We start from the raw sequence: 18097 nt of genomic DNA on the forward strand, positions 1-18097 counted from the left end.
ATCATTTTTGTTGTTCTCCTCTGGACTCTCCTGAATTTGTCCACATCTTTCCTAAACTGTGGGCCCAGAACTGGACACAGTAGGCAAAGGCTTCACCAGTGCTGAGTAGAACGGGACAATTACCTCCCATGTCTTACAGACACTCAAGTTAATACACTCCAGAATGATAGCAGCCTTTGTTACAATAGCATCACATAGTGGCTCATATTCAATTTATGATCCACCATAACCCCAAGGTCCTTTTCAGCAGTACAACCACTCTGCCAGTTATTCCCCATTTTGTAGTTGTAGATTTGATTTTTCCTTCTTAACTGAAGTACTTTGCACTTATCTTTACTGAATTTCACCTTGGTGAATTCAGACCAATTCTCCAAGGTGCTCAAATCCTGCTCTCAAAGTGCTTACAACCCCTTTCAACTTGGTATCATCTGCAAATTTTATAAGCATACTCTCCACTCTATTATCCAAATCATTAATGAAAATATTGAATAGAACTGGATCGACCATGTGGGATACCACAGGATACGCCCTCCCAGTTTGACAGTGAACCATTGATAAATACTCTTTGAGTATAGTCTTTCAACCCAATTGTGCACCCATGTCATAGTAAATACATCATAACCACATTTCCATAGTTTGCTTATGAGAATCTAGTGTGAAACCTTACTAAAAATCAAGATACACTGCTACCTCAATATAACGCGACCCGATATAACACGCATTCGGATATAACGCGGTAAAGCAGTGCTCGGGGGGGGGGGGGCTGGGCTGCGCACTCCGGTGGATCAAAGCAAGTTCAATATAAAGTGGTTTCACCTATAACGCAGTAAGATTTTTTGGCTCCCGAGGACAGCGTTATATCGAGGTGGGGTGTATATCATGTCTTCTGCTTCCCCCTATTCACTAGGCGAGTAACCCTGTCAAAGAAGGGAATTAGGTTGGTTTGGCATGATTTTTTCTTGACAAATCCACACTGGCTATTTCTTATAATTGTATTATCCTCTAGGTGCTTACAAATTGATTGTTTAAGTTTGATTGTTCCAGTATCTTTCCATCATGTGAAAACTAAAGTTACTATGTAATATGCAGGCCAGCTTATTAAGTGGAGTTACCCATTGGAAGCACATTACACAAAAGGTTCAGGGTCTGAACTAGGTGCCAATAGGTTTAAGGGTGGAATTAAGAAAATATTGTCATTAACCTATAAAGTTCTAAATTGTTTGGTAACTGGATGATAATCAGGAGGATGTGATTTTTAAGGGTCCAACCTCTCTCAACCTGCTAGAGCGAGAAGTGCTTTGTCAGAGCTATCACAAACAAGTTTCCTGAAAAGTTTTTCAAGCTCTGGTTATTGACCAATAATTGGAAAGAAGATAGTATGAACTCTGATTTTGATCATAAAAAGAAAGAAAAAAGAGCACACTAAGCTATTGCAGAGCATAACACACTCATTTGGCTAAAAAAAACCCTGCAGAGCCATACCGAGCTATCACGATAGCTTCAAATTCAGTCAATAATTTCCTACTTATGGCAACTAATACGAATAACAGGGTTTCATGTGTTAACTGTATAACAACTCAAATGACAGATAAGCATGCCCGCATACTCAGAGAGTGTTAACATTTCTAATATGAACTACAAGGTGAACTGAACTGTACAGCACACACGCCAGCACCACTGAGGTCAATCATCTTTCATATAAACTTTATTCCAGTATGTTTCATAGCTTAAATAAATAGGATTACAGAGAATTAATAGAAAAGGAATACATCAAAATATATAGATGAGACCAAAAACAGCAATAACAATACTTGGCCCTGATATAGCTCTTTTCCACCATAGATCTCGGAGTGCTTTATAAAAATTAGTAGGTGTCATTATGCCCATCAGACAGATGGGAAAAACTGAGGCACAAAAAGATAAGTGGACTTCTTCAAGATCACAAAAAGTTAACAGCAGAACCAGAACAAAACCGAGTTTTCCTGCCTCCCAGGCCTGTGTTCTATTCTCTGGACTTGTCTGAGATTCATAAGAAGACAATAAGTCAATGAGGTGGCATGATACAGGATGGCAGTTCAATATGTCTTGACAATTAAAAAAGGAGGGAGTATTTGCACCAGTAATACCAAGATTGGGAGAAGGTCAGAGAAGAGCAGTAGTGGATAAGCAAAGGGTACAAACAGCAAAGGGGAATAAAGAAAGATAGAAAAGGTGAATAAAGCAGATTGGAGTTACTCCAGAGTGTATTTTACAAGCAAGGGCTATTTTCACTATACCAACACTTGTACTCAATACTTAAAGCCAGTAGACTATTTTTTAAACTGAGAATATAGTCTCTAATTCTTTCTCCACAATGATGTATGCACTGTCCCTAAAGACTCAGTTCAATATGGTATAGATGCTTTGTAAGTAGTCCTAAAGTGGCATGTTACTTTGGGGGACCGGGGGAAGATACAGAAGATCATTATAACTGCAGGGAAGATGACAAATGCATTCACAGTGAACTCTAGACTGAAGTCAGTATGAAGTAAGAAGTGCCCGACTTTAAGCAGGGATAAGCCATACCAACAACTGCAGAGGACTCTAGTGCAAAACAAACAGACTAAAAATAAACCCATAGTCTTTCCATTTCCTCCCTTGCCTATCAATCCTCTCACCCATCGCTAGCAACTAGGGACACACAAAGATCCTCTGGTTCCTTAGGGGGCAGCAGTTTCAGGGAGAACCAGGCAAAGAACCACATATAGGGACTAGGTGGCCCAAACCCTCCCCCAAACAGAGGAAAATTCTGGAAATTCTGCATGGCCTGATTTCCCCTCCTCTCCACAAAGGAAGAAGCAGATGGGACAGCTATGCAGCCTAAACTTCCAAATGAGAGCTAGTAGTGGACCAACCCACCCAAGAATGGGGGCCACAAAAAGTTGTACAAGTGCACACACAGACATGTATGACATGAATGTTATGTTCGAGGGATATTGAGGATTAGGATTTCGACACATCAAGATTTTAAGTGTCAGGATATGTCTGGATTTTGATCAGGGCCTACTCAGACTACAGTAATGAAAAGATGATCAACCTGCAATTCTCTGTGGTATTCCCTCTATTAGCCAATTGTAAGAACAACTGGCAGGCCTTCACCACTATAGAAAATTCAATGGAACAGATTTTCAACTAGCAGACAACAGATGAAGATAATACTAACACAACAATGGTTCCCAATGCAGATTATAGTACTGGTATCGGGGCTAGTTCAAGCAAATCTGGGGCCTAGCACACTATTCAATTAGGTCCCCCACTGCTAGGGGGTAGTTCAATGTGTGATCTGCTCTCCCTCTCCTACATACTCCAAATGGTTCTGCCAGCCAGCTGGGTGGGTAATGGAAATAGGCAATAGGGAATATGGCCCTAACTGCTGTGCATTCATGGAGAACAAATGGAAGAAGGTTACCAACTAAACCAAACTAGAGGCTGAACTGTGATAATAGAATCAGAGGGTTAGAAAAGGGTCATCTAGTCTAACCCCCAACAATTTTTTATTCCCCATTTCCCAGGCCTGCTTAGGGATACCCTTCCTCCCAAGGAATAGCACTGGGCCCCATCAGTAGTTCCACTGACTCCAGTGGGAACACTCATAGTGTAAGGTACTATTGATGTAACCTGGTTAAGGGGACAAGGGAGACCCTGATTCCCCACAGGGCTCAAACTGGGACTCAAAGGATATGAGCTGTATACTAGAGCTGCAAGGTATAATTTCCTGCTCCAACAGACATACCTGTGCTAGTTCTGATTGGGCTATTGTGCTAAAAATACAAGCGTAGCCACTGCAGCATGCGTGGCGGGATGGGCTAGCTCCATGAGTACATACCTATGATCTCAGATGGGATCATACTCAGGAGGGCCAGCCCATCACTCTGCTGCAGCTATACTTCTGGTTTTATCATGCTAGCTGGATCAGGGCTAGCTGGGTACGTCTACTCAAGCTGAAAATTGCATCTCCCAGCTCCAACGTAAACATACCCAAACAAACGTCATAAATTAGCTTAACTAGTTACGGAATCAGAGAAATATAAACCCATTACTTTACCAGGATTTCTCTGAGGAACTCTAAAAAATAGGTAGTATTACTCGTGTTACCATGCAACAAATTCTTGCCAATTCTTGTTTAAATTTTAATACTGTGGAGCAGCAGTAGCCATTTGACAATATTAAGGATGCTGCTACATTTTTTTTAAAGCGGATTCTGCAGCCCCTGTAAAATTCACAAAAGAAATCAGATCAGCTTGAAAACTGGGAGGATAAATCTGGAGCCAGGATAAATTTTGTGGGAAAAATATGAAGATACTTGAACAATGGGGTTCAGAGACTTAGGGTACCCTAAAATTAGGTGTTTTAAAAGTTACAAACACCTAATGCTTTTTCTGTACATAACTAGGGAAGAAACAGTGAGTAAGGTAATCATGAAACTTATATAGCCAGACTCTTCTTGCTGATATCTAGTGCATGGTATCATCAGAGGTCTAAAATCTAAATATGAGAGGTTATCAGACCTTCTTTTTGGCACTATGGAGTGGAATGACAGAAAGCTGGTAATCTATACGCCGCTGGCACAAAGCACAAGCTTCCTAGCTGAGCTGTTAACTGTACTTCCAGCTTCACCCTGACCCATACAACAAGAGGCTAGGTGAGTTCAGGAAGAAGAGGGGGGGAGAACTGAGAGCTGAAGCTGTGTCAGGTGTGTAGATAACAGCTCAGCTCCTCTTGCAGCAGCTCTTGCCAGCATACAGGGTTTAGGGACAAATTCTACTCCCTCCATCCTCTTGGGGGCAGAAAGACAGGGGTGGGGGACTCATCCCTGAGACCAATACAGGAGATGAAGAATCAGCCCAGCTCTTTATATGGCTTCTCTATCCAATAAACCATCTCTTGAACACCAGCAGGGAAAGTGCCAATCTGACAAGTATATTGTGGGGAATCAGGATCCCTCCCCTGACCTTTCTGATGTTGTGTGTGTACAGGGGGGAAGCAAGGTTTTGGGGTGGTGCCAGGAGAGACAGCAGGAATGAAGTAGTAAGTGGAGACAGGGATAGCCCTCCAGTGATGGGCCCCGTAATGCCCCACTCTCCTGGGTTTGGTAGGGCTTCTTCACCTGCAGGAGTGCTAGAGAGCTGGAGCTGCTGTACTCCCTAAAGGTCATCAGAGCTACCTGCTACAGAGGTTGGAGCTGAACTCTGGCACCACCAGCAGCAAAGCGCAGCAGTCTCATAATGGTTTGATCTTGTTACTATTAAAACAAACAAAATTTCTCAGATGTGGCACTGGCTCCATCTAGTGGTCTTTTATCTTTCAACTTCATTAAGTACCCAGGCTGCTCATTTGTTAAAGTCAACACATGATGATGAGTAAGGACTGGCAAAGCAAAGCAAAAAAAGAAAACATAAGAAGAGCATTTGACCATGATTTCATACATATTGTACCATTTCTATCTCATGTGTATGCAGTGATCCCTGTTCAAAGCTAGATGTTCCCACTGCAGATATCATATTACCATAGCCCATGTACATTTAGGACTGCGGGGTTAGTGTTAATTTTTTGTGAATGTTGACAGGTAATACTGATGTTTATTTTCAAAGATTTTTCCTGGTTTTGACTTAAACTATTGCGCTATTGAAAAACCCACCATTCAAGATTTAATAAATATAAGCTTCAGAAATGAAACAATATTTAATGAGACAGCAGAGACTTCCAGTTTTTTGCTAGGGAAAACTAGGTATTTTTTAACTTTTCTCCTGTGAAAATTTCAGTTATGAATCATGGAATATTTTCCATTAGTTTTTGGATGGGGAAGAAATTGACATTTATTAACATTTACTACTTAAAATGTAATCCTTCTAGTCCAGGTATCCTCTCCTTGAATGACCAACTAGAAAGATGTGAAAAATTATGAGGGTGAAGGGAGGAATGAAGAGTTCAGCATTTGGATTCATTTTATTAAATAGTGGAGAAAATGTAGGCAGATTATTAAAATATTTGTGAGTTTCTTACTGATTAAGACAAAAATTAAAGAGATACTGAAGGAATTGAAGGACAAAACTATGATAAGTGAGGTTAAGAATAAATTGATATGATTATAAGTAGAATATCAAAATGAATTCTCGAATACATTTTACTATAAATCAGTGAAAATGTATAGTGTTAGCACGACACAACTTTTTTAAAACCCTTAATATGAAATTAAGTGTTGAAAAAATTATTAGGGGGTCTTAGACCTATTAAGCATTAGTCACTTATGACTCTCCAGTCAATAAACCTGAAGGCCCTTGAAACCTACCTGAGGAGTTGTCTTCCTGAATGTATCAGTTCCCTGGATCACATCTTTTATTATTTTTTCCTTGAGTGCATTGTACTCTTCTTGGCTCAGATGAATAGCTTCCAGGTTTTGGTTACAAACTGGACATTTTCCGCTATAACAATAATAAAACCACAAACAAAGTATGCATGTGTGTGAATAAGAATAGTAAAAGAGCTATATGTTAAAATTCATTTCCGTTTATTAAATGACTATGCATGCGTCTTTCTGTGCAAACAAAAAATAAATAAGTCATCAGAAAATGACTTGTGCCCAGTTTGGGCCAGATCCAAAACCTATGGAAATCAATGGAACTGCTCCAACTGACTTCAATGGGTTCTGGATCAGATCCTTGGGGACATTTAGGGGTCAACTTCTGTGTTCAATTACAAGCACTACCACAAACTTCCGGCATGACCTTGGAAAATACATTTAGTCTCTCTCTCTATCTTAGTTACCCCATCTGTAAAATAGTACTTCTCTGCCTCATAGGTGTGTTGCAAAGATAAAATACATTAAAAACTCAGATGATCAGATACTGCAGAGGGGACCACAGAAATAGCCTAAAATTGACTAAAGCATTGACAGAGCTACCAGAGCCTTTCCATGTTGACTCCCCCTCTGACATAGTCTTTCCCCACTGCTGGAACTTTTAACTGTGCAGGGGGGCGGCGAGTTATATGGGCCAGTGGTGCCCGTGCTCCAGCAAATTCAGGACCCGGGGGACTGGTTCCATCAACATTTGGGGCCGGGTCTCTCCCCCAGCCCCACCTGCTGCCCCGCATGCCTCCCCCGGCCCCGTGTGCCTCCCCCGGAGCATCCCACAGCCCCTCCTGCCATCCCCATGTGCCTCCCCCGGAGCGTGCCTGCCTGCGCCCTGGGCAGTGGGTGGCTGCCCTGTCGCTCTGCGCTCCCTCGCCGGCCGCTGCCGGCTACAAAAGGAAGCAGCGCCGGCAGCAGGCTGAGGTGGCGGCGCAGCCGCTGCCTGCGGAAGGAGGAGGCACACATGTGATGGCAGCCCTCCCCCCCCCGGCACCCACCACAGGGGAGGCGAGGGGGCTTCCTGGACCTGAGGGGGCCCAGCCCCTAGGAGCACGTGCAGTGACGGTGCCAGGTGAGTGTGCCACCGGGGAGAAGAGGGGGGCCCCTCCCCAGAACTCTCTGCTGCCAGTAAGGAGAGGGCTGGGGGGACCGTGGAGTCCTCCTCTCTGGCCCCAGCCCCGGGGCAGCCTCCCTGCATCCCGGAGTTTTCATCCCCACCCACACCCCAGAGCCCGCACCCCCAGCCAGAGCCCTCACCCCCATGCTCTGCTCTAGCCCTGAGCCCCTCTCACACACCCCAGCCAGAACCCTCACCACCCCTCACCCTAACGCTCTGCCCTAGCCCTGAACCCCTCCCACACACCCCAGCCCCTCCCAGAGCACTCATCCCCCCACACCCCAACCCTCTGCCCAAGCTCTGAGCCCCCTTCCACACCCTAAACCCCTCATACCCAGCCCCACCCCAGAGCCCTCACCCCCCCACACACACATTGTGCAATACAGAGAAACTGTTAAACGCTTACTGTTTCCAGTCCATTTTTACATTATTTTAAAAAATATATATCGACTTACAAGGCAGGTGTGGGGCCAGGGGGCAGGACTTGGACCCGTTCTGGGCACCACCAAAAATTATACAAACCTGCTGCCCCGGACTGTGCAGGGGGGAGGCTCTGGCAGGGGGGAAGAGCAGGAAAAGATTCTGGCAACTCCCCACAGCAGGAGCCTTTCACTGAGGTGAGGAAAGGCTCTGGCACGAGGGAGGCAGCAAGACACTGCACTGCTCAATGTAGCAGTGTAGATGTGGAAGGCACTGCTTCAGGTGTGAAGATCCCATTTTGCCAGCTACCCTCTATTAAACTAAATCAATATATTCAGACAGTAAACATCCCAATAACCAGGTCAACATACACTATTCATAAATCATTACTGAGCAGCTCCAAATCCATCAGAGATGTATCATGTAAAGTAGGGTTACCATACGTCCTCTTTTTCCCGGACATGTCCGGCTTTTCGGCACTCAAACCCCCGTCCGGGGGGAATTGCCAAAAAGCCGAACATGTCCGGGAAAATGGCGGCTCTGCTCCTCCCCTGACTCTTCGGCTCTGTTTAAGAGCCGAGCTGCCCGAGCGCTACGGGCTTCAGGCAGCCCCCTTGCCTCCGGACCCCAGCCGCCGGCCGGGCACTTCCCCTCCCGGGCTCCGGCGGCGCAGGGTCCGGAGGCATGGGGGCTGCCCGAAGCCGGTAGCGCTGGGGCAGCTCGGCTCTTAAACAGAGCCGAAGAGTCAGGGGAGGAGCAGAGCCTCCAGCTGCGGCGGCTCTGCTCCTCCCCGACTCTTCGGCTCTGTTTAAGAGCCGAGCGCTACGGGCTTTGGGCAGCCCCCATACCTCCGGACCCTGCGCCGCCAGAGCCCGGGAGGGGAAGTGCCCGGCTGGGGGCACAGGGTCCGGAGGCAAGGGGGCTGCCCGAAGCCGGTAGCGCTCGGGCAGCCCGGCTCTTAAACAGAGCCGAAGAGTCAGGGGAGGAGCAGAGCCTCCGTGGCTCTGCTCCTCCCCTGACTCTTCGGCTCTGTTTAAGAGCCGGGCATGGGGGCGCTTAAACAGAGCCGGGCTGCCCGAGCGCTACCGGCTTCGGGCAGCCCCCATGCCTCCGGACCCTGCGCTGCCGGAGCCCGGGAGGGGAAGTGCCCGGCTGGGGGCGCTGGGTCCGGAGGCAAGGGGGCTGCCTGAAGCCCAAGCGCTACCGGCTTCACGGTTTGCCGGGCAGCCTCCAGACCCTGCGCCCCCAGCTGGGCGCTTCCCCTCCCGGGCTCCAGCTGCGCTGGGCAAGCGCCGGCCGGGGGCGCAGGGTCTGGGGGCTGCCTGGCAAACCGTGAAGCCGGTAGCGCTCGGGCAGCCCTTTCCCCGTGGCTGGGAGTGGGAGGGAGGAGGGGGCGGAGTTAGGGTGGGGAAGGGGCGGAGTTGGGGCGGGGCTGGGGGTGGGGAAATGGGCGGGGCCCGGGCCCGTGGAGGGTCCTCTTTTTTTATTTAATAGATATGGTAACCCTATGTAAAGCATGTTCCAGGCACATAATCATAGGGTTAGAAGGGATCGCAACGGTCATTACCCCGCCAAGATGCAAGATTTGTTGTGTCTAAATTATCCAAGACAGATGACTATCCAGCCTCCTTTTGAAAACCTCCAGTGAAGGAGCTTTCACAACCACTTTACGCAGTCTGTTCCATTGTCCTACTGTTCTTGCAGCTAGGAAGTTTTTCCAGAGATTTAATCTAAATCTGCTATACTGTCATTTGAACCCATTGCCTCTTGTCCTGCCCTCCGTGGCAAGAGAACAACTTTTCTCTATCTTTTTTATGGCAGCCTTTCAAATATCTTCCCTGCCCCAGTCTCCTCTTTTTCAAACTAAACATACCCAGTTCCTTCAGCCTTTGCTCATATGGCTTGCATTCCACCTCTTTAATCATCTTTGTCATTCATCTCTGTATCCTTTCCAGTTTCTCCACATCCTTTCTATACATACCATCTTGGGAAAAAATATTTTAAAATCCTCCAAGCCCATGTACAAGGACACCCTGGATCTCAAGTTCATTTGCCCAACTAAAATGTGATTGCCCCAATTTCTTTGAGGTCAGAATGAGGTTTTTGTTGATGTTTTTTAATTAAGTTGTGTTGCATATCCCTGCCTCAAAGACAAGCTAATGATCTAACACTCTTAAAAATCCTGGGTGAACCACCTAACTTATATGTTTGATTGTGGATGAAAATTACAACCAATTCCAACCTTCGCTTTTTTTGTAAAAAGTGGCAGTGGATAAAGGAACAAAGGATCAGCTATTTTGCTTAATTCCCCTTGTAGTGTTACTTGGCCAGGTAGGCACCTGGGGAACTAAGCTAATCATGTCTGAGCTCTCCCTGAAAACTTTGAGGGCTTTTACAAAAAATATGAGGTAGCAGACCTGTTTTCATCCTCATCCTCAGATTGCACATGCCAACCACTGTCTCCAGGATTTTTAAGTGCAAGTCATCAGGTTGTCCAGTAGGCATTACATAAATAAAATGTCATTTATCCTGAACAGTTCTTTAGTTGTTCCAGGCTGCCAGACAAAAGGATTTTTCCTTGCATCCTCCCACTTAGGTCTTTTCATAGATGCAAAGTATAATGTTGATGTTTCTCATTTTCCCCTTTACAATGGTCTGTTTGGAGACTTACATTCATCCAGCTGTGCATGCTTTGAACTGAAGGAGGGATCATTCTTTTTTACATCAATCAATTTGTGAAGTTCTGATATGCATAATCCTAGAACACTGCCATAGATTTTGAGCTTTAAATGTTAAACAGTAAGTCATTCTCCTCTGATTTTTGCACAGAGAAAAGCGAAGAGTGAGTTGACGTATATTTCTTACCCAACACAACTATAAATACCTAATTGGCATAACAACCAGACTTCTGGTCTATATCAAAACACAGACCATAAACAAAAAATATTCCAAAATTGCATGAATTATCGTGCGGACAGTGTATTTGCTGACTTAACACACTAATAATGTGCAACTTTTAGTACTTTCCACATGCTCAACCCACTGGTTGCAATCATAGGCCTAAGCCACACATTTGTATTAATCAGAAGTCTGGCTATTTAAATAATCCTAAACTCCTGATAAATAATTCTAAGTACAACAGGCAGAAATTAGAATAACATTATTAAAACTCCACAATTTAAGAGCCCACAAGACCCACCCCAAAAATTATTGAGACTCCACCAAAATTATTAAACTTAACATTTACAGACTGTATGTTACAGCTGGCATATTTGAACCTTGAATCTTTTGCCAGTATCACTTTATATTAGTTAGAAAGATCTAATCGTAGAATAAAGTAAAGTCACATGTTATGCTTTGTTTAACAAATTCATAACATTGTTTCCCATGAGCCAAAGCCTGCTGAGTGTCCTCAACCTCCATTTAATGTCAATGGGAATTAAAGGCACTCAGCACCTTGCACAATTGGGTTCTTGTATTGAATTTCTCTTCAAAAAGCTACCTTAAAATTACATTTCAAATTTTGTAATCTCAGATAGCTCTTATTATGCATACATGCTGCAAAATTCTCAGCAATCACCCAAGAGCCACAGTAAAGGTGGCAAGGTGGGTGGGAGGGGGGCTTTCTTAAATGGTCAGAAAAGCAGCCAGCAATACTGACAAGTGTATTACAAAGACAGAGAAGTTGCGGCTCATTTCAGAGTGGGTGTTCCAAGAGCAGCATAACCAACCAAACTACCTCCTATGTGGTAAGTTTCAGTGACTATTCAGGGTAACATTGTTTTTAGCACACAGTTGGATGCAGGTTCCTGAAGAATAAAAATAGCATACATTCCCCTCAGGAATGAAAGCTGATCACACCTCTGCATGGTTTAGGAAAGAACACCATTCCCTGATAGCTAGGTGCACTGTTCAATTATTTTCTGGAGTGGTGGGTATAATGCAAGACTTAACAAGCTGATGTTTGGATCCCGCATACCAATTGTCATGTGGAATCCCTAAGCAGAAGAGAATTCGAGCTTTCCATAACTGACCTTGGGAAGTCAAACAGCCTTTCTAACTCTCAAAGAAAAATTAATAGTCAGAAGAGTCTAAGTCTTAAGCTCCTGATTATCAGGACTAGAAGAACCTACAAGCTCCAGGAAGCTGGAGGAGGAAGAAAACGAGCAGCCTGTATGCTGCAAATCAGCAGCCCACTCCTCCTCCCACAGCAGTCAATGTTTCCTCTCCCCCTCCCCGACTTCAATAGCACCAGATGCAATACACACTCACATTTAAGAAAAGCTAAGAGAAATTTTAAAGAGTCAGCACCTGTACACTCTATTTTTATTACAAACCCTAAGGAGCATATAACTCAAAAACATTCTTATCTTTGACACGTTTCCAATTGCCAATACACGAGACATAAATCTGGCCTTCAAATTAGATTGACAATACGTAAGACAAATTCACAAAGTTACAAATATTTGTATATTATATTTTGTAGAAATATGTATCTAAATTGTCCATGAAGGAAAATACTTTGCAATTCCTTGATTTTGTCCATACCGCAAATTAACATTTTTTTGGTGCAAACCCCTGTGGTAGGGCCAGGTTCTGAGCAATTACATAGGGACAGTTTACTTTAACCAAAATAATAATCTTGGCAAGGGTCTCTGGCTCCTAACCACCTCCCATACAGGTTTACAGTCAATAAACAAACAAACAGCCCTACAAACAAAGCAGCTCGTTTCCTTCCCACTGTGGTCAACAAAACAGCTTTCTCCTCCTGCTACAGGTGTATCCCAGACTCTCTTTAAGATGCAGGGCCTAATTAGCTCCCAGCTGAGAGCAACCCCTAGACCTGTCTTTGAACCCTGCCTGAAAGTTAACTCAAAATAAATAAACCCATCACCAGACACATACACTGTCAGGCTCAGAGTCTTCCTAAGGGCACTGTTGGGGCGGGATTACAGATCCATGGCACCACCTCAGGGGTTTGAGAAGTCCTGTACACGCACCAAAAAGTGGGTGTTAGAAATTATGATCAAAGAATTTATTTCAATAAGAAATTTGAAATAAAGGACTATTTCTATTATGTTTACTTGTTTTACCAAAGTAAAGTTCATGGCAAAAAAAATCAAACACGTTATTTATCAAGTTTTTACATAAAATATTGTATTTACCTATTTTTAATGGTAGTTAAGTGTCCTTCCCATTTCTCTCCTGGAATGCTAAAAACAAAAATATATATAATATAAATAATGTTAGACTTCTGTGTCATCATTTTTGAACTACAGTACAGCCAAAAGATTTTTTTCTGGTCTGCATCTAGAAATAAAAATAATAACTGTTTACACTAAGGAGAAATTATATGAAGGCTCATCCATTATACCTGCTTATGTGCAACACCCCGCATATGACTACTTAAGCATTTATCCACAGTGGAACAGGCCTTGGGCCAGACAGAGAGAGAACAACTCTGCAATCCAGTGATTAAGGCATACCCCTCCAGGAGGTGGAAGATTTTGGTCCAGTCCCTCTGTTCCAATCACTCTTTCATGATTTATCTACAGCGGAACAGCTTCAACAGGAGTGTATGAGTTAGCCCTGCATCAGAATAGCTCAGGGGTTACAGCACTCTCCTGAGAAGCAGATCTGTTGTTCAAATCCTTTCTTCCCCTCTCTCTGCCAGAGAGAGGGGAATTGAACTGGGTCTTCCATATCCCAGGCAAGTGTGCTAACCACTGAATAAAAATTATAAAGTTGGCATGGGAACCAGCACCACTTCCTCTGGCCAGTTTGCATGTAGTGAGGCAGGTGCCTAACTCATTCCAACAAAAAACGGCTTAGGCACCTAAACCCACTAACTCCAGGCAGCTGGTTCCCATCCATGCATCACTAAGCAGATATAGGCACCTCCCTGCAGCCCAGATTTAAGAACCTATCTCTGAGAGAGCTGAGTGGGGTTTAGCACACCCCCCTGTCATTAGCATCTCCAATTGGCTAACCAAGGGCTTGTCTACACTGGCACTTTACAGCGCTGCAACTTTCTCACTCAGGGGTGTGAAAAAACACTCTGCTGAGTGCAGCGCTGGGAGCTATGCCTCTCATGGAGGTGGGTTTTTTAGAGCTCTGAGAGAGCTCTCTCCCAGCGCTCTGCCGCGACTACACAAGCCACGTTAAAGCGCTGTCGAGGCAATGACTTAACGTTGCCAGTGTAGATTAGCCCTCCATCCAATGCTGGCTTTTGTGGATTGCACTTCTTAGGTGAACCATCTCTCCCCATTCATTGTACAGGGAGCCTAGGCAAATAACTCGGCTTTGTGGATCACCATGTTGTTCCTGTGCCTAGACATTAGGCACGGTGACACTCAGCATTACAACGCCTAAGTCTCTTTATGGATCCCACACAAAGTCACTGCAACGCTTGCATTGTGACCTTTTGACACTGCATCAGCACAGTGCCAACTACACATCACTACATTGCATTGGCCACAATGATATATGAGGTTCTTTAACTGTCTTGAAAGATAAGGGAAAAGGGAAACCCTATTACCCTTCCTCCCACCAACTCAACTCTACATGAGCAGGCTTTCCCCCTGACCAAAATATAATGACGTTGTCCTCTTTTATTCCCACTAATATTTTTTTTTTTTTAAATTACAGTTCTACTCTAAGAAGCGATTATGTAAAAAAAGCACTTTCTTAGTCAACAGATCTCATTCTTGTGTGTACTGTAATATCTGCTGACTTCAGTGGCTTCTACTGAAATTATTCTGGTGACCCTCTGAGCCAACACATATTAGAAGGAGTGAACCAGAATTTTTTTTCCCATGGCATTTGCTATTTTCTTGTACCACAGAGGGAAACTGTCTCAATTTTGTACAATTTACCATTTCTCTCCCCTAGAATATCAGAGGAAATTCTGACACTCATCAACATTCAGTATTTGCTATCAAACATAACAAACCAAGGATGAGAACTGGTGAAGACAAAAATTCTGAGATGTGGGACTCATCGGAATATGCTACATCTATACCCTAATATGAAAAATGAAAAGGTAAAAATTGTGATAGGAAATTCAGACCTGGCAAAACTTTCTACTTACAGTAGAAATAAAGCGATTATGGCAGTGCTTTAAAAAAAAAAAAGGAAAAACAACATAAAATGATAAAAGGTTTCAGGGATTTACACTGGCCTTTGGACTACTGTCTTAATGGATCACAGAGTCAATTCCCATTAACCAGTAACTGCTTTTGAAACAATAGTTACCTTTCAAACCATAGCTTTATGCTCTGCATAAGAGCTTCTCCAGGATATAGTTGATTTTCTCTCAGATACAAGAGGATTCCTAAGAGTTCACTGTTTAACTGATCGTCCTTCACACATTTGCCAGTATCAAAAACGACCTGCAGCGTATCCAAGTTTGGTATCAAACCCTTAGCCAGCATTTCATGATACAGTTCACATGCCAAGTTTATTTCTTGGTTATTGAGGGCCCCTTTGATACAATCTCCATAGTTCCCTTTTGATGGGGTCATGACTTTTTTTATCTCTTCCAGTAGCGACAAGGCCTCTCTCCACCGATTGGAACCACTCAGCCCCTTGATTAGAAGGCTGTAAGCCCCAGTTTCTAAAGTCTTAAATCTGACTTTCATTATATCATAGACATCATAAACTTCTGCCATCTGCTCCTGCCGGACACACACAGCCAGGTACTTGACCAATAAATTATAACTGATGTCACCTTTTCTCATTGCCACCATAGACAGCAAGGACTTGGCCACATCTATGGAGCTGTTGCATTTGATCATTTGCTCTAGCATTATATCTTCAAACTTGCTAATTCCCTTAAATTCTCCCCTCAGCTCTTCCCATTCCGCCACACTCAAAGGTTTTTCTGGGGGCCGGATACCATTCTTTTTAGATATCATGAGCAGTTCCTCTTGGTTCTTTGATCTCCTCTTGGCAGCTCCAGCAGAGAACAGGGAAAAAGGATGAGGAGAAGAGGTGTCTCCTCTGGCCCTGCCCTCCTTTTCCTCTCCATCTCTACCTTTAGATCTGGTCTTAGTAGATAGCATATGAGTTGCTTTGGGATCCACTGGTATTGCGGATTGAGAAGTGGTAGTAAAAGGGAAACATTTAACATGTTTCCTGTTCGGGAGATGGAAGATGACAGCAAACAGCTGTTGGCGCCTTGGAACAGGCCAAAACATGGGGTATTTCCCCAAAGTCTGCAAACCCGAGAAGCTAGTGGGACGGAAGAAAGCCATGATGAGGAGAATGCATATAATGGGAACACTCCCCAAGAGAGATCTAGTGGGAAGTGAAGTTTGTGTAAGGAAGTTTATAGTAAAAGTCTTAAGGGATGTCAAGCTGTGAAAGTTTTTGAATAAAGGTCACAAGGGAGCTTTTAAGACTCTCATTAAAACAAAAATAGCAAAATCCTTCATCACCAAAAGAAGAAATATTTCAAACTACCAAACTATTAATACAAAGGGTGAGGGGGCATCTCTCTTCCCAGGAAAGAGGCTTGGCGGTTCTGTACTTTATTGTGCCTGCCCAACCTCTGAGGCTGTTTAAGGTTTATCATAAATATATGCTATAAAAATGGGGTGAAGTTATGTGAACTTCCTAAGAACTAAGAGTTGTTCTGTCGCTTTCATCCAAATCAGGTCAGGAAATTACCTACAGAAAAACACACCACAAACAATACACAATTAGTACTTATATCTCCAAAGTAGTAACTTCAACATTACAATTCAGTTTACATTTTTACAACCAAAAAAGTGACCTACCTAACCTATCTTAGGTCTGGCACCCAAAATTTGCTCACCTAAAAGCCAGTGATAAACTGCCAATATTTTAACATGGGACTTCTACCAAAGCTCCCTTATCACTTATAGCTTGTGATAAACATCCAGGAAGGCAGGCATTCACATGCTGCAAACATATAGGACTATTAATTTTTCTCACCATTTAAACAAAACCTGCTTTCCCAGTGATAACCATAGCTCAGGAGGGAGGCAACACCATTTTGCAAGCAAGTTTTTAATATGGGCACCTCCCAATAAGCTATTATTTCCTAAAAAGTACACAAAGGATAGTGATAGCTGGGATCCAGCCAGTGTAATCATAAGAGAAGGGGTGTGTTTGCCAGAAGCTGGGAATGGGCAACAGGGGATGGATCACTTAATGAATACCTGTTCTGTTCATTCCCTCTGAAGCACCTGGCATTGGCCACTGTTGGAAGACAGAATACTGGGCTAGACGGACCATCAGTTTGACCCATTACAGCAGTTCTTATGTTACGTTCTTACGTGTTTGGAGGAGGCAGAAAGGATCCTTGTGAGAGGACCTTTGTTGCCAGCTCTTGTGATTTTTAATTACAAGTTTCACAGTATTTGGTGTATTTCTTAAAGCCCCCGCTGCTGAAGGGGTGTAATTAGGCAAGAGATTCAACTTTCACTTTTAAAAAAAGTTTCTAGCCAGCACGATTATAGAGATTAACTGGAAAACGTGAAGCCTGGGCCCCAGAAGACAAACAATCAACAGGTATAACTAACTCCAGCAGCTCTGCACGTTTTCAATCTCACGGTATCTGGGCCTGACTAGTGATATCTGCGTGCTTGGGCCTATGGCAATAGTGCAACGTCCACGTCCTCTCCGCAGACCTGGGAGACAATCGCTGCCAGTCGGGACGTGCTCCCTGGGCCGCTGAGACGCTGCGATGAGCTGCGGAGCTAAGACCCCCTCGCACAAGCTGGGCCGGCTCATTCAGAGCCGGAGCGCAGGCAGGGGCCTCCTTTGGACTCAGCGGTATCCCGGGGAGCCCGTTGGCACCACCAGCGCCTGGCAGCTGCCTGCCGGAGTCGCGGGGGCGAGGCGAGGGTTCACTGCAGCGCACGGAAGCACAACGCACACCTCACACGCCCCAGCCCCGGTGACTACTGCCCGCACGCTGAAAATTACAGCTCCCAGCAGGCAATGCAACCCGGCCGCCTATACAGGGCGCGCAACACGTACTGGGGGATGTAGTCTCTGTGGTCCAATTGCGGGCCATGCCTTTGCTGCCTTCCCCATGCGGGCCTGTCTCAGGCGATGCGCTGCAGGTGTCAGTATCGCAGCGCTGAGCGGCTCTGGTGGACGCCACTCATAGCCGAAGGGGGCGGGTCAAGTAATGGCGGAGC

The 18097-nt window shown here is 44.5% G+C and overlaps 1 protein-coding gene across 1 annotated transcript in view; it reads right to left on the bottom strand.

The window, feature by feature from the left end:
* PRORP (protein only RNase P catalytic subunit) overlaps positions 1–18079 on the bottom strand; it is an 87176-nt gene extending 69097 nt beyond the window's left edge. Inside the window, exons 1-4 of the mRNA XM_065403178.1 lie at positions 17934–18079; positions 15180–16595; positions 13091–13138; positions 6329–6461 (exon numbers count right to left, since the gene is read on the bottom strand). Coding sequence (XP_065259250.1) covers positions 6329–6461; positions 13091–13138; positions 15180–16180 — 1182 coding nt within the window. The 5' untranslated portion in view covers positions 16181–16595; positions 17934–18079. The remainder of the gene's footprint in view (positions 1–6328; positions 6462–13090; positions 13139–15179; positions 16596–17933) is intronic.
* Between the last annotated feature and the right edge of the window lie 18 nt (positions 18080–18097).

Source organism: Emys orbicularis, chromosome 4, assembly GCF_028017835.1.
Source record: "Emys orbicularis isolate rEmyOrb1 chromosome 4, rEmyOrb1.hap1, whole genome shotgun sequence".
In the NCBI taxonomy this organism is placed as follows: Eukaryota; Metazoa; Chordata; order Testudines; family Emydidae; genus Emys; species Emys orbicularis.